This window comes from Herpailurus yagouaroundi, unplaced genomic scaffold (genome assembly GCF_014898765.1).
Source record: "Herpailurus yagouaroundi ecotype Mexico unplaced genomic scaffold, PumYag 140, whole genome shotgun sequence".
Taxonomy (NCBI): domain Eukaryota; kingdom Metazoa; phylum Chordata; class Mammalia; order Carnivora; family Felidae; genus Herpailurus; species Herpailurus yagouaroundi.
In genome coordinates this window covers 14,124,333-14,139,621 of record NW_024412395.1, presented here as the reverse complement: position 1 = coordinate 14,139,621, position 15,289 = coordinate 14,124,333, and the positions used below count along the sequence as shown (strand labels likewise).

General features: G+C 35.3%; 1 protein-coding gene across 3 annotated transcripts in view; it reads left to right on the top strand.

The window, feature by feature from the left end:
- Positions 1-15,289, top strand: part of DPP10 (dipeptidyl peptidase like 10) — a 1,330,293-nt gene that overhangs the window by 990,727 nt on the left and 324,277 nt on the right. For all 3 annotated transcript variants that reach the window (XM_040474884.1, XM_040474883.1, XM_040474885.1), the window contains exon 4: positions 8,841-8,935. In XM_040474884.1, coding sequence (XP_040330818.1) covers positions 8,841-8,935 — 95 coding nt within the window. The remainder of the gene's footprint in view (positions 1-8,840; positions 8,936-15,289) is intronic.

The following is a 15,289-nucleotide window of genomic DNA, read 5'->3' as shown; positions in this document are numbered from 1 at the left end:
TTTTTCTTGAAAGGACCAGAGAGTTAATATTTTAGGCTTTGTGAGCCATTTCATTTGTTGCAGCTATTCAAACCTACAATTATAGTGTGAAAGCATCCACAGGGAAATATAAATGAATAAATAAAGAAACATGATTGTGGACCAAATTTGGTGGACATAGATTTGTCCCATAGCTAGAGTTTGTGGACCACTGGTCTAGTGTACTAAACTAACTCTGTGTGTGTGTGTGTGTGTGTATTTCTTTGAGCAACATGTGGGTTAGGGATGCTGACCCTCCACACAGTAAAAAATGTGCATATATTGAGGCCCCTGGTTGGCTCGGTGGGTTAAGCGTCTGACACTTGATACCTGCGCAGGTCATGATCTCATGGTCCTGAGATGGAGCTCCAGTTTGGGCTCTGGGCTGTCAGTACAGAGTCCGCTTGGGATTCTCTCTCCCTCTCTCTCTGCCCCTCCCCTCTTCATTTTCTCTCTCAAAATAAATAAATAAACTTAAAAAAACTATGCAAAAAGATTTGACTCCCTGAAAACTTAACTACTAATAACCTAGTGTTGACTGGAAGCCATACCAGTAACATAGTCAATTAACATTTGTTTTGTATTTTATATGTATTACGTACTGTAATTCTTACAATAAAGTAAGCTAAAGAAAATGATGCTTTTTTTTAAGTTTGTTTATTTTGAGAGAGTTGGGGTGGGGAGAGGGGGAGAGGCGGAGAGAGGGAGAGGGAGAAGAAAGGGAGAGAGAGAATCCCAAGCAGGCTCTGCACTGTGAGTGCAGAGCCCTACACAGAGGCTTGATTTCATGAACCATGAGATCATGGCCTGACCTGAGATTGAGTTGGATGCTTAACTAAGTCACCCAAGCACCCTGAAAACAAAGTGCTTTTAAGAAAATAATAAGAGAAATTGTCTTTATAGTAATTTACCATATTTATTGAAAAAAATCTGCATATAAGTGGACCTGTATAGTTCAAACCCATGTTATTCATAGATTAACTGTATGTATATAGTTTATTGATATGTATATATTTTATATAGTTTAATTTATAGTAAATTATTAAATTACATTAATTTAATATTAATAACATATTAATTTATAATATATAATATATAATTTAAATTTAATACCAGAATGTTATTAAAGTAGGTTACCTAAGTTTAGATTTCCAAGGTAATGCTAAAGAAAAATTAATCTGACACTTGTTAAAATAGTAAGGAAGACTTTATTCATGATTATTATAATAGAAGTGAGACTATTGCTATAGAGGGAGAGAGACTCAACTGAACTCTGAATACAGAAATGGAACTAGAGATTTATTGCCAAAGAACCAAGTGGGGGGTGGGCAGTAGGGGCAAATTACTGAGAGGACATATGGAGGTTACAGGATTCTTACTAAACTGGCCTAACAGGATTCTCATTAAATGCAAGTCCAACCACTTAGATTTCACAGCTGGAGGGCGAAGAATTTGATCAGACATCAATGATTGGGCATATTGTAACTAAACTGGCTTAGCAGGATGTGGTAAAGACAGGCTAAGGTCAAGGGCTAGTCTAGAAGAGGGCTCAGCGGAGGCTGACTGAATTTTGGTCAAGAAAGGAGTCTTTGTCACTAGTGCTAAATCTATTTCTAATTAAATTCGTAACAGTGAAAAACATAACATGTGAAAGATAGTGGAAAGATTTAGTCCTGTAGCAGAGAAAACTATTTCTTGAGATCCTTCAATTGGATATATACTATACATATTATATATTTTATATAATACAGAAATTTCAAAGAACTGAATGTTGGTTCCCCAGCCCCCCCCCAATAAAAACATCAAGGTGACAGCTGAAGCTATTGCTCACTTTGGTAAAGGAGATCACCGTCTTGACAGAGAATGAACAGCACATGGAAAAGAACGGAGAAAGGAAGGTATGTTTGAGGTTTGGGGGATCTAGTTTGACAGGTCTGTCATTAGCAGTCTTGATTGGAATTCGGGGAGTTTGTGTTGTAGGAGTTTAGGATTGATCTATTCAAGGAGGTGAGGGTTTGGGGAGGCTCTCAAATAGTCAACAGTCATTTGGTTGAGCAGTGTATTGTTCTAAGAGATATTTGCTTTAGTAGGTACTAGTCCAGTATTCTGTTTTTCAAACAAATGGGTTTTCACAAAGTTCTCTGTAGGAGTGGAGGAGATGAAGTTATTTGCAACCTCATCTTCCTGGCAAGAGTTTCTTGAAATATTAAAGTCATATTAGTGCAGACAGTTGAATGGTAAACTCATGTTAATATAGATAGTAAGATTTGTGGGTGTGAATCCTCTCGCTTCTCAAAGGAACAAGAAATAGGTCCTTTCTTGTGTTTATAAAGTAATTGAAAACCCAAAACAGTGTACTGAAACTAAATAAAATAGATAGTATTTTTTTTAACTTTAACATTTATTTATTTTTGAGAGACAGAGTGTAAGCAGGGGAGGGGCAGAGACGGAGGGAGACACAGAATCCAAAGCAGGCTCAAGGTTCTGAGCTGTCAGCAGAAAGCCCGATGCAGGACTGGAACCCATGAACCCTGAGATCATGACCTGAACCGAAGTCGGTCCCTCAACCGACTGAACGACCCAGGTGCTCCGTAAAATACATAGTAATTTTTAAAGAAATATACTATTAAATATTAAATGAATTAAACATAGAAATTATGAAACAGGAAAGATTGAGTGAGGGCTCTGTAAATTTGGGGAACTTAATGGTGCTTGGAAACACAGGTAGAGTCGGGGCAGCACCTGGGCAGTGTGTGTCATTAGCAAAATAGAGTAGGGGTGAGGTACAAGATGTGTAAACAAGAATAAACAACAGATGATCTGGACTATTTTATAGAGCATCAGGTGACAATAGCTATGTAAATATATGTTGAAGCCAGGTAGTGAGTAACCTGACTGCCAGGCTTTGATTTTATACTTTATTATTCGTGAGCCATGACTATTTTTGGTGCATATGACAAAATACAAAGTGGTGTTTAGAATGTGTTAGGCTGTGTGATTGGAATAAACTAGAGGCATAGAGAACATGTGAAAAACTGAAACACTCTTCCAAGTGAGAGGTTATAAAGAACAGTATTAATATAGGAGGTAAAGAAGTAGAGAAGACACAGTAGACATACATGTGTGCATATATATGGAACTTCAAAGGAGGATATAGCCATAAGTATAAGGAGTTGACTTTTTGTCTACTGACCTTTCTATAGCTGCAAGACATTTATGTGATCTGGCATAGAATTGGACACACAAAACTGGCATACGGGGAGGGGTCAGAACCAGAGTTGAAAGTTGAAGAATCAATATAGGAAGGTCTGAGTAGAAGGGATCACTCAGACAACAGCAGTTGGAAAAAAAATAAGTAAATAAAGCTCAGTGCTGAACTTGAAAGGATGTCTTTGTTTAGTAGCAAGGAGGTGGGTTAGAACAGATAGAAATTTTTGAGGAAATCATTCCAGGGCAAAGCAATGGTTCAAAGTCAAGAAAGATGTTTTCAAAATCCTTCTGTTCATCATCATTATCATACACTGCAAAATCAAGTGACGTAGGGATTAAGCTTGGTGGAAGAGCACACTGGATTTAGTTAATTTAAGGTCAGTGGTAATGTTGCAAGTTTGCAATTTCAGCAGCATAAGGACAGCAGCTACACAGCAGGAAGATACAGAGAACAGCACATAGGGCAGAGGCACAGAATAATGCAGAAAACTTATGTAGAACGTTTATTGAAACAAACCTGGGGGAGAGTGAAAGAGCTGGATGCAGGTGATTATATTATTATTAATTATTATTATTAAAAATAAATATGTATGCTCTGAAAAGTACAAGTAGCTGGCAAGAGGTACCAGCAATCAAAGATACTTAAAAGTTTGGAGAATACTGATTTGGCCATGAAACAGCATTTTGCTTTGCAAAGGAGAAAGATTACCTCATTCTCAATGTCTGGGAAAAAAGGAGTATGTATAGAGCAAGATTTTGAGGTAGGCAGGAAAGGTAAATGAAGCCATTTTTGATGTCTTCAGTTTTCACAGGTAAATATGTGGTTATTTAAAAGTGACGATAAAAAAAAGTGAGGATACTTTTGCATAGTTATGAGCAGTGTTTTAGGAGAGATGAATGAGGGGTCTGCTGTGTTTCAAGTATGATTAGTTCAGTATTCCAGATTTAATGTTGATATGTTAAATGATTAAATCTTAACTTGATATTTAACAAATTCTTTCAAAAATCATTTGAGCATTTTCTGTGGTTATCATTTCATTATTTTCTTTCACTGCTTTTAGATTTTTTTTAGTTCATTATTTGAATGTGACTTAAGAGATTTTAGACGCCATGGAGTTTTTATTTTAGATATCTAAAACAGATTTTTAAAAAATTTTTTTGCAAAAGGGAGAATGTGAGCAGAGATGCAGAGAGAGAGGGATAATCTCAAGCAGGCTCTGCGCTGTCAGCACAGAGCCCCATGTGGGGCCCAAACTCATGAAACTGTGAGATCATGACCTGAGCAGAAGTCAAAAGTCTGATGCCTAACTGACTGAGCCACCCCAGTGCCCCCAAAACAGATTAAAAAAAAAAAAGATCATATTTGAATTAATATCTCCAAAATAGTTGATTTGCCACTTTTTTTTCCAGTTTTTGAAAACTGTCTTTATAGATAGATGATAGATTTTGTTTTGAAATGTTCAAAGCAAATTATCCTATCAAAATTAAATGCATACTTACATTATCAATAATAATATCAATGACAACAAAAACAAGAAAGTACTTTTATATTGATGCACATGGAAGGTGAATTTTCCGAAGGTTAACCCTCGGAATAACCTGTTAAGCAAAACTGGTTTTATTACTTTTTGCAGATACGGAGGACAACATTTTGTCAGTCTTAGAAGGTCCAGAAGGAGGAGATAATTGGGTGGGGGTGGGGAGATAAGTATAGGGCTGGGGATGTGGGCTTGAATGATTAATGGTCTTTCGCTTTGAGAACCTGTTTGAAGTTTGCCATGTTTCATGATGTAATAGCTTAGGATTGGTGGACAGAGAGGCAGCAATCTTCAGGTTAGTATTAATTAAACAGGTGTTTAATGATTAAGAATTTGCTCAGTTTTAAGAGCTTATTATTCAGATTAGTTAATTTTTATTGAGTTTCTGAAAAAATTAGTTTGTATAGTTTTATAATTTCTATGGGCAAGAACTTGGAGTAACTCAAAATTAAATCTTATGGATGTAGTCTCCTTTGGTTCTTGGTCCTGAACATCTTGAGCAAACATCGAGGCCTCACTTCTCTCAATGTCATTAGTAAATTGAGAATTGAGCTGTTATGTGAAGTGCTTTACTACCTGCTTTGTGTAGGTCTAAAATAAAAATTAAAAAAAAAAACACATTTACCTGAATGATCTAAAGTCTATTTATTTTGAAAGACAGAAAGCACGGGTGTACATGCATGAGAGAGTAGGGGAGGGGCAGAGAGCGAGGGGGAGAGAGAATCCCAAGCAGGCCCTGCGCTGATAGCAGTGTGGAGCCTGCTTGAACTCACAAACTGTGAGATCACGACCTGAGCTGAAATCGAGAGACAGACACTTAACCTACTGAGCCACCAGGTGCCCCCCTGAATGATTTAAAGCTAAAATATACTACTATGTTTTTCCTTTTGTTAGACTCATTAAGGAAAATAGGAATAGAAATTACAGTAATAATAATCATTTAGGGAGACAGACACTAAGAATATATTTTTGGACCTCAGGATAGAGAGGCTAGATAGTGATTCTATCTTGTCACACCTTTTTATTCAAAACAAAAATGACTGAATCAAATATGTGTTCAGGACAATTGACTCTTAACTTTCAATGATCTGAAAGAAAGATAATTTAGTCAATGTGCTGTATAGACATGCATGATACTGTGTTTTAAAGAATGTTTCAAATACACCTCCCTTAAAATTTCTGTGCTAATGCACTTTATTCATTGCTCTTATTCACTCATATCTCATCACCTAATATTAAACAAAATATGACATGGCAATTTTGAAATATAGTTCTAGAAAGTAATTTAATAATGTAATAACAGGAGTATCAAAACGGGAGATTCTACTAGTGATTATAAATCAAGCAGGATAGGATAAATAGGAGACCCAGAAGACCAAATTTTGAAAACCAGAAAAAAAATTAATAAAGGCAGATATTAGATGCTTTTAAAATAATTCATGCAGGGGTGCCTGGGTGGCTCAGTCAGTTGAGCAACCGTCTTTGGCCCAGGTCATGATCCCATGGTTTGTGAGTTCAAGCCCTGCGTCAGGCTCTGTGCTGACAGCTCAGAGCCTGGAGCCTGCTTCAGAATCTCTCTCTCTCTCTCTCTCTCTCTCTCTCTCTCTCTCTCTTTCTCTCTCTCTCTCTCTCTCTCCCTCTCTCTCTCTCTGCCCCTCCCCCACTCACACTCTGTGAGTTTAAATAAACATTTAAAAAAAACATTAAAAAATTTTAAATAATTCATGCCAAAATCTGTATTAAATTTTAAGCTAGAGAGTTACACTTGAATTAAAGAAAGTAGTTTTCTCCTGCTAATGCAATGTTGAGTCTAGTGGTAACATTTGCAGGTGTACAGATCTCAAGGTATTTGTAAATCTCAAATCTCTGTACATGTTTTTCAAGTCTAAGTAATTATTCAGCAAAATTTACTTTTCAAATATTAAATTTAGTATTTATCTTCTCAAACAAACTTCGCTTCCTTCTACTTTGGTTCTAAGGAGAACAAAACCTAATTTTCCTTCCTCTACTCTTGATATAATCCATCACCTGCTTAGAGTTTTCTCTTAATGTGAGAGACTCTGGGGCCATACATTACTCTAACCCTTCCACTGAAGAGGAACCACTATTCATATTACAGTTGCTCTCTGAGCTCTTCTTCCTTCTTAAGGCCAAAGACCTCATCCCTGTTTAGAATTCTGTGATGTGTTTGTCCTCTAGAAGAAGAACCACACATTGCTGGCTTTTGGTTTTATCTTCACAGTATAATAGAAAGGGGAAAATTTTTTTCTTTTGACTTATAGTGAAAATATTATGAGGATGTCTTGATAAGGCATGCTTGTCAGGTCTTCAATATCAAGAGGTGGTCCAGAATTGAGAATATCAAGAAAAATAAATAACAGAGGTGTTAAGGTTCGACTCTTTATTCATGCAAACATTAACTGAGAGCAGAAAGAAGACTCGAATCAGCTGGCAAAGCCAAATGAATAACCCAGACCAGTGTTGCTGCTGAGTTATGATCCTAAACACAGGGTAGAAAAGAAAGGCCAGAGAGGAAAGGAATATAAATCAAAATAAATATTTATTATTTGTGTACAACTGTTGTTTGTTCTACATCACTAGAAAAGACAACAGGTAAAGTTAGTGAGAGGAGAACTCAGTTTATTTATAGCTGATGAGAGAAGTTCAGAAGGTGATACAGGCCTTATTTTGAAGATCTGCCCATACGGCCCGCTTCAGAAAGTAACTTGAATATCTTTTTTTTTTTTTTTTTCCTCTTTTCCTACTTTCTTAAAAGACCATTTGTTGTTCCTGATTCAATGTTCCATTGTCCTCATTAAGCTCAAGAGGAACTACTGGCCTCCTGTGCCATCCTTAACCTTAGTAGGAGAGTCATATTGAACTCTCAGTCTTAAATGAAACACAGATACAAAAAAGACAAACTTAATTTCTGCTAGAATTGATTGCTTCTCATCATATGATTTCTGACTATAGCTTTTTATAATATTGAAATAACCAGAGAACAAGTGAGAAAACCTAGATCTGTCTGAATTTTCAGACATTTCTATATAATCTTCATAACCCACCATGGAGTACTTGTTTACCATTATACATGTGAAGACATTTGGGTTCTGAGAAATTGTATCTTGTATAACTTCATTCACTGTGGATAGTGGACCCAAACTCCTTCAATATTGCCTTTCTTCCAAGAATGGACAGAGGGTTAGGGAGGTGCAATACTGTGCAAAATTTAAAATTGAGCAAAATTGGACAGAAGATTATCATTAAAAAAACACTCATGTCTACTTTTATTTGGGTATTTTTTACACACACACACACACACACGTACGTATATGTAATATGTATATATTTAACTTCTGAGTATCCTCTCTGAGAGCTTTCCCTCCTGTTGATATTTTCAGTCTGACATATTCTTAGGATGATTTAATTTCCTGACATATGTGGTTGAAGTTAACTCCTATATAAGATCAACAACTGTCCAGAAGCCATGTGGTTATTTAAAAAAACCTCATTTCCCTCAGAGATTTTGGGCTGTGGTCACACAAGCCAGATAACCTGTCAGAGACAAAATTCCCAACCTTAAGGAGAAAGATTGGATGGGAATTGAGGGGTGGTAGGACCGGAAGCATAAAGTGTGCATGAGGGTGGTCCAGTAGGAGTAGCTTAGACTTGTGTCCAGTTACGGTAAATGACAGCCTTTATTGTCAGCTTAACTGGATTATGAATCAGTAACAGCTTATCTTGGTAACTGGAGGCATTTTTTGTCCCTTCTTTCTCATCCCGGAATGGGCAGCAGATTCCCCGTATTTTAATTAATTTTTAGTTGTTAAACCAGAAACCTGAGTGGCCCTCTCACTAACCCTGTTTTCACTGCACAATAGACCATGTGCTAGCCAGGCTTCCTGATCACTGCAGAAGATTAATGTGAGCCAAATACAAAAATTTGCTCCGTTATTAAAGGCTAACAATGATTGTTCTAAGTGTGTCTGTTTGTTATGCACATTTTCTCCTCTACACTTCATTGTATTATCTAGTAAATGTGTTTGTCAATTGTTAATATCTTTGTTGTTGCAGATACAGATGTGGTGTATAAAAGCGAGAATGGACATGTCATTAAACTGAATATAGAAACAAATGCCACCACATTATTATTGGAAAACACAACTTTTGTAAGTAATGAAAAATTAATTACTTTATGCATTTCAGTGTTGTTTTGAATGCTCTCTAGGTGCACATAACTTTTTTCTTCTTCAGTTCCAGCACCTGCAAAACATTTCAGGTAAAGAGGGCTGGAATATCATTAGAATCAGTACATCTATTAATAGAAAATGCCCATGTGACCATCTGCTTCATTTCTCTCCATTTCTCTTCATATCTCCCCATTTTAGTAAATGAGAAATGTTTCTAAGAATGAAATTTCCTTACAGTGAATATTTCTTCCAATATTTTCTATGTAAAATCAGTCATATGAATATCAAGATTAAAAAAAAATCTGACACAAGTTATCACAACCTTTTTCTCCCAGTTTTCATTCTTCCTGACTTCTAATTTTGTTGTGGTTTTCTGGATCAAGCAGAAGGCAGGCTTTCTAAAATTGGCCTTCTGCTGGAGTTGATGTGTTTTGCTTTTATGATTTAGGCTTCTATCATTTTCAGTTTGCTTCTCCAGAATCACTGGTTAGCCTGACAATGTTTAAATAATGGAATGTATTTGTTTTGCTCTTACAAAAGAATATGAATCTTGTCTTTCTTGTAAATTCAAACTTCTTAAGGCTAGATTTTGTGATGATTATCTGTTGAGTGAGTGTTAATGAATGAAATGTTGCAGATACTCAAAATTCAGTTGTCAAACACCACTGAAAAATAGTGCACAGTTATTTGCTGACAGTTTTATATAATCAAAGGTTCAGTATATTACCTATAAGATGGCTTTGTATGAAGCCATAGTCCAGAGCCTCAGAGGACCTTCTATGCAAATTAAATCAGTGAGCTAATCATGAGCTACTTTTTTTTTCTTTTTTCTACTTGTACATCTGAAATAGACCTCAAGACTTCATGTTTATTATAGGATGGCCAGGTGAAATAGACTGGAACCTTCTCTTGTTTAGTATTTTTATATATTAAGAAAAAAATAGTCATTGAAATCATGAAGTGCTTATATAGTTATATATCTATTAGGCTACATTAAACCAAACATCTGATGTACTTTAGTAATTAGGTCAGCAACTGACAGAATAAGGACATTTTTGTTTTTAAACTCATTGGTTAATTCACAGAGATTAGAGGGACAGCTTCTGAATGCAACTGTTCATAAGGCGTATTACTCACTTTCTAAATAAATGGATTTCCTTAGGGCAGAAAATACTAACCCTAATGAAAAAGTTTAATAAACAGAATAGAGCAATGTGTATTATTTTTTAATTGCATGGTCCTCAGGAATACTAGAGAAAAGGCTGAGGAATTACCAAGAGATGTTGAAATGAATGGAAAAGAAGCCTTCTGTAGGATAGAAGGCAGAAAGCAGGAATTGGTAATGACAGAGGGTATGCTAATGATTGGCTGATTAAAGTCAGTATGAATTGATTGTCAGTAAAATTAGTTTAGGGAAAAAAAAACTAAATGCATTTTGTTGTTGCTGTTGTTTTGTTGTTTTATCATAAAGTGTCATTTTTGATGTGGAGTATAGACCTTCAGTGGCCAGACATTTAAGTTAGTTATAGGCATTCAGTACATGAAGATTCAGTTATGTGACTATTCCTTACTGACCTTTGCCTTTATACAGGCTAGTGAGGTCTCCACGGTGGTCACAGATTATGTATTTTTTTCGACATTTGGTCCTTGCTTTCTTAGCTTCTATGATACATGTTTTGTTGGTACCTCACACCACCCCCACCTCATCTTGCTGTAGTTTCTCCATGTGTTGATTAATACCATTTTATCTTTGTGCATGTGTGTTTAATCTTTTTGAATCCTTTTGAGGTCTCTTCTACTCTCTTGTATGTAGGCAATGACTCTAAATTACCACAGAGTCATATTTAGCAAATATTCCAATTTACTGATCTTCTAAGATTCATGGGCTCCCTAAAGACATTTATCTCACAACACAGATAATTAAGCAATTTATAAGTCCTAGAGGTGTCGAATTGACTGTGGGCGTTGGGGTGGGGGGGGGTGCAAGGATAAGGGATTGGAGTGTGGCATATATTTGCAACTAGTTAACTGAAAACTGTAAAAGAAAACAAAAAACAAATATACAACCATGATTCTATATTTCTTCAGAGGAATTCATTTAATCATTTCCTACCCACTCCATGATAGCATTATTAAATGCAGTTGTATTTTCAAAGCTCATGCTAGGCTAAAGTCTGGATTTACTTTCCTCAAAGGCCATTCTGTTGAAAAAAAATCTCTTACTAGAGCATAAGAATTTTATTAACACAGCAGTTTTTTCGTTGAACAATTATCAATATTTTAATTAGAATCATAATTAATTGGCTATGATCACTATAAAGGCTGTGTAGTCAAAGTGCCAAGTCAATTAAGAAAATAAACACATTACTGATAGAAATGTGATAACAGAATAGCTTATTATTTGGTAGGAAATATTATTCTAAAATGTAACAGTCATTTTATTATAAAAATTAAGATAACACCACATTGTGATTTCCCTCTTAAAATATTTTAAATATGAATAGTGTGTACTTTTTAGCTATGTAATCATGGTTAGCAGACTCTGAGTAACAATAATACTGGACCTGGCTTTCAAAAATAAAACAAAAGTACATCATTTTCCTAAAATTATTGTCTTAAGCCTTCTTTTGGATTGAAGATAGGTAGATTTTTTAATGAACGAGGAAATTAAAGAGTATATAACTTTTTGAAGATGAGTTGTGCAAAATAACTGGTTTAGCCTCAAAACTGCTCTTAATCATTTTTAAGTGTTTGGAAATGTTATCTCTTAAAGCCAGACTATTTCAAACAAAAGCTCATTCACAATGAAATAATGAAGAAATGTTTCATAAGTATTAGCTGTATTCTTTCTGCTGTCAGTACAATGAATATCACCAGTGGTCTTAGCAGAATACACCAGCAACCATAAATAGTTCTGTCAAATCACCAGTTTAAATTAGAAGGGAATTGGAAACATGGGCCTGATGTACTAATATGGAAATGGGTGATTGATGGATAAGACTCATATCTTTTTGATTCTGAAAATCTGCAAGCTTTTAAAAACATACTAAAGGGAGGAACCTCATATATGGAAGCAGATGATTCCAAGGAAAATGTTAGCTACACATTTTGGGGGGTCCAACTGTCTTTTTATAGGCCATTAGAAAAATAGTAGGTTTGACTGGAACCAGGGAGTATTTATTGACTCATCGTGTGTGGAGAGATCTTCCATTGGCTTGCATGCCATCATAATATTTCTATTTATTTTTTTAATTTGTTTTGCCACTAGGTCTGTGGGGGTGGAGGGAATAGATCCAACTGATTTTTTACCACCATGAAATCAAGAAACTTATTTTTCAGTTCATGTTGAAGGAAATAGGTGCCCTATCAAAAAATTCTGGCACCAATAAATACTTACTGGATAGAGACGCCCAAAATTTCATCTCTTAAAATTTGAAATAAAGATAAGGAGGGCACTTATTGTGATGAGCACTGGGTGTTGTATGTAAGTTATGAGTCACTAAATTCTATCCCTGAAAGTAATATTATGCTAACTGGAATTTAAATAAAAACTTGGAAAAAATTAAAATAAAGATAGGTTATTAGACAGTTCTGACTGCCTGAGTGGCTTTATATGTTGGCTCTAATCCTGGAGAATTTGTTTTTGTTTTTGTTTTTGTTTTTGTTTTAAGATCTAGCTTTAGCACTATGTGTTGGTATCCTAGTAGTTAGTAGTATCAGTATTGTAACTAATATTGATGGGCCAATGAAATCACAGGAATTGCACACTTATGCAGTTGCTGTGTGCATGACAATATAGTTTCTTTCTTTCGAGCAGTGGTTCTCAGTTGGTCTAACTTTGTCATCAAGAGACATTTTGCAAGTCTGAAGACATTCTTGATTGTTATGGCTGGAGATGAGCAGTGAGTGTGCCATGGGAATCTAGTCACAGATGCCACTAAACATTCTACAATGCACAAGACAGCTCCTTCCAACGACAACAAAAATTGGCTAGTCGAGAACATCAGTAGTGGAAATTTGCAAGATCTGGTTCTAGGCAAGAATACCAGGGAAACCATGAGATAATTAACAGGTAGTTTTTTAGTTTTTTTTTGTTTGTTTTTTTTTTCTTAAGATGACAACAAGGAATGGTTCTCTTTTTCTGTCAGAAAAGATTTTCAGCTGAAGCTTCCACCTTCATTTTCTTGAGACATGTTTCTTCTTTTTATGGACAGTCCTGGAAAAGAAGACCAGCAGGCATGAATATAATCATTTGGCCTTGGATTTCTCTTCTTTGGTTAGGGCAGAGGACAGGCTAAAAGTATGACCCCAGATTTCATATAATTTTCTGGGGTACTTCTAATTGAGACATGTTGTTATTGTTCCAACAAGTTAGTATCACTTACTGGCTATTGTCAACTATTTGACAAAGAAGTAAGTGATTTCCTTTATTTTTTTTTTTTTTTTTTTTTTTTTTTTAGTTTGTCTCATACCCATTTTTACATTTATTACTATGTCGCATTCCACCTGGTAGTTACAAATCTTAAATGATTTATGAGTTATAAATCATAAAAATCATAAAAAGTGTGGTAAATAATAAAAATAGGCAGTGAAACATTTTTCCATATGCTCACTTCAGTATTATTTCTAAGTAAAACATACCAGAGGAGACAGTACATTTCAAACATTATATAACAGTTTTTCGATCTTCTAGAAGAGATAAGAGATACAACTGAAATTTGTCAATAAAAGCTTTAGGAATATTTGCACGTACACATTTACATTCAAGTTGATAACACTAGTAAATTTTGTTTCAATACAAATTATGTTAAATAGCTCTTAAATTTCAGACATGGTCTATAAAGTGATTTCCTTTAAATTAGAAGATGAAAACTCATGACTACTTGATGTTCCAGTCATCATGATTCTTTTTTTTAATTGTTTTAATGTTTATTTTTGAGAGAGATAGAGCTTGAGTGGGGGAGGGGCAGAGAGAAGAAGGCACAGAATCTAGAGCAGGCTCCAGGCTCTGAGCCATCAGCGCAGAGCCCAACATGGGGCTCGAACTCGAGGATGAGGAGACCATGACCTGAGCTGAAGTCAGATGCTGAACCAACTGAGCCACACAGGTGCCCCAGCCAGCATAATTCTTTACATTGGCATTATATTGTTTAATATAAAATATAACAATAATAATATATGATTTAATTTAATTTTTAGTTAACATAGAGTGCAATATTGGTTTCAGGAGTAGAATTCAGTCTTCAGTTTGGGCATATCTGTCTTCTACCCAAAAGCAATAACCACTCCCTATCATTAGATACATTTATATTTCTGACATTTTTTATTATTCACCTTGAAAGTATGTAGTTCCTTTGTACACCCATATTCATTTTAAAAATGATCATTTGTATTTAATTAGATGATGTACATAATTTCCAACTCTTAGGCATCAAAGAAGTATCATACTATATTCACACCATCAATGCACATTCAGGAGAATGGAAATAAGGTAATATTTTTCAGCAAGGATTGGAATATTTTGTTTCTGTTTTTTCATTTAAGAAAGAGGACATGGAATCTACTGTGAATATTTAGGTTGTTCAAAATTTTCTCTAAGTTAGATGAATGTGAAAATGAATTCCTGCATAGTTTTACAAGTAATCATTGTCAAAACAGGAGAATCGGAAAGGAAAATTTTGATCCTCACCCTGGAAGTTTCTTCAAGGACAAATATAAAATGTGAGAACAGATACTCTTGTCTCCATATGTTGGCGAGTGTGACATGATTATTCTAAAATTCCATACACTTATTCATACAGTTCCCTATAGGTGATAAAGACTTGAAGAGAGACCACTCCATATTCTTTTTCACCCTTAATTAGCATTGTGAATGATCCAGGAAACAGATACTACTACATTTATTCGCTGGGATAAAATGTCTTGGATGGTATAAGCATTTTTGCCTTTAATATATCAAAGGTCTCCTTTGTGTAGGAGCAAAACACTACTTTCTATTTAAACATCACTTACTTAACCATTTGAACAAGAGCTTGTTTCAACTATATCTAATACTCCTCTTAAATATGTGCAATAAAATTATTACAATTCCAGTATTTGCTTCTTTAAAGATTCTTACTTAGTGTTCCCGGGGTTGGGGCTATAAATTTCTTTGGTGTGTGTCAGATAGGATGATGGAAGCTAGCTGGCTAGCGTGGTGGAATTTGTGCAAGCAAATGCATTTTAATAGACCTTTGAATGTTTGCAAGGTCCCTATGACATAAGGATTTCCTTTGTTCCTTCCTTCCTTCCTTCCTTCCTTCCTTCCTTCCTTCCTTCCTTCCTTCCTTCCTT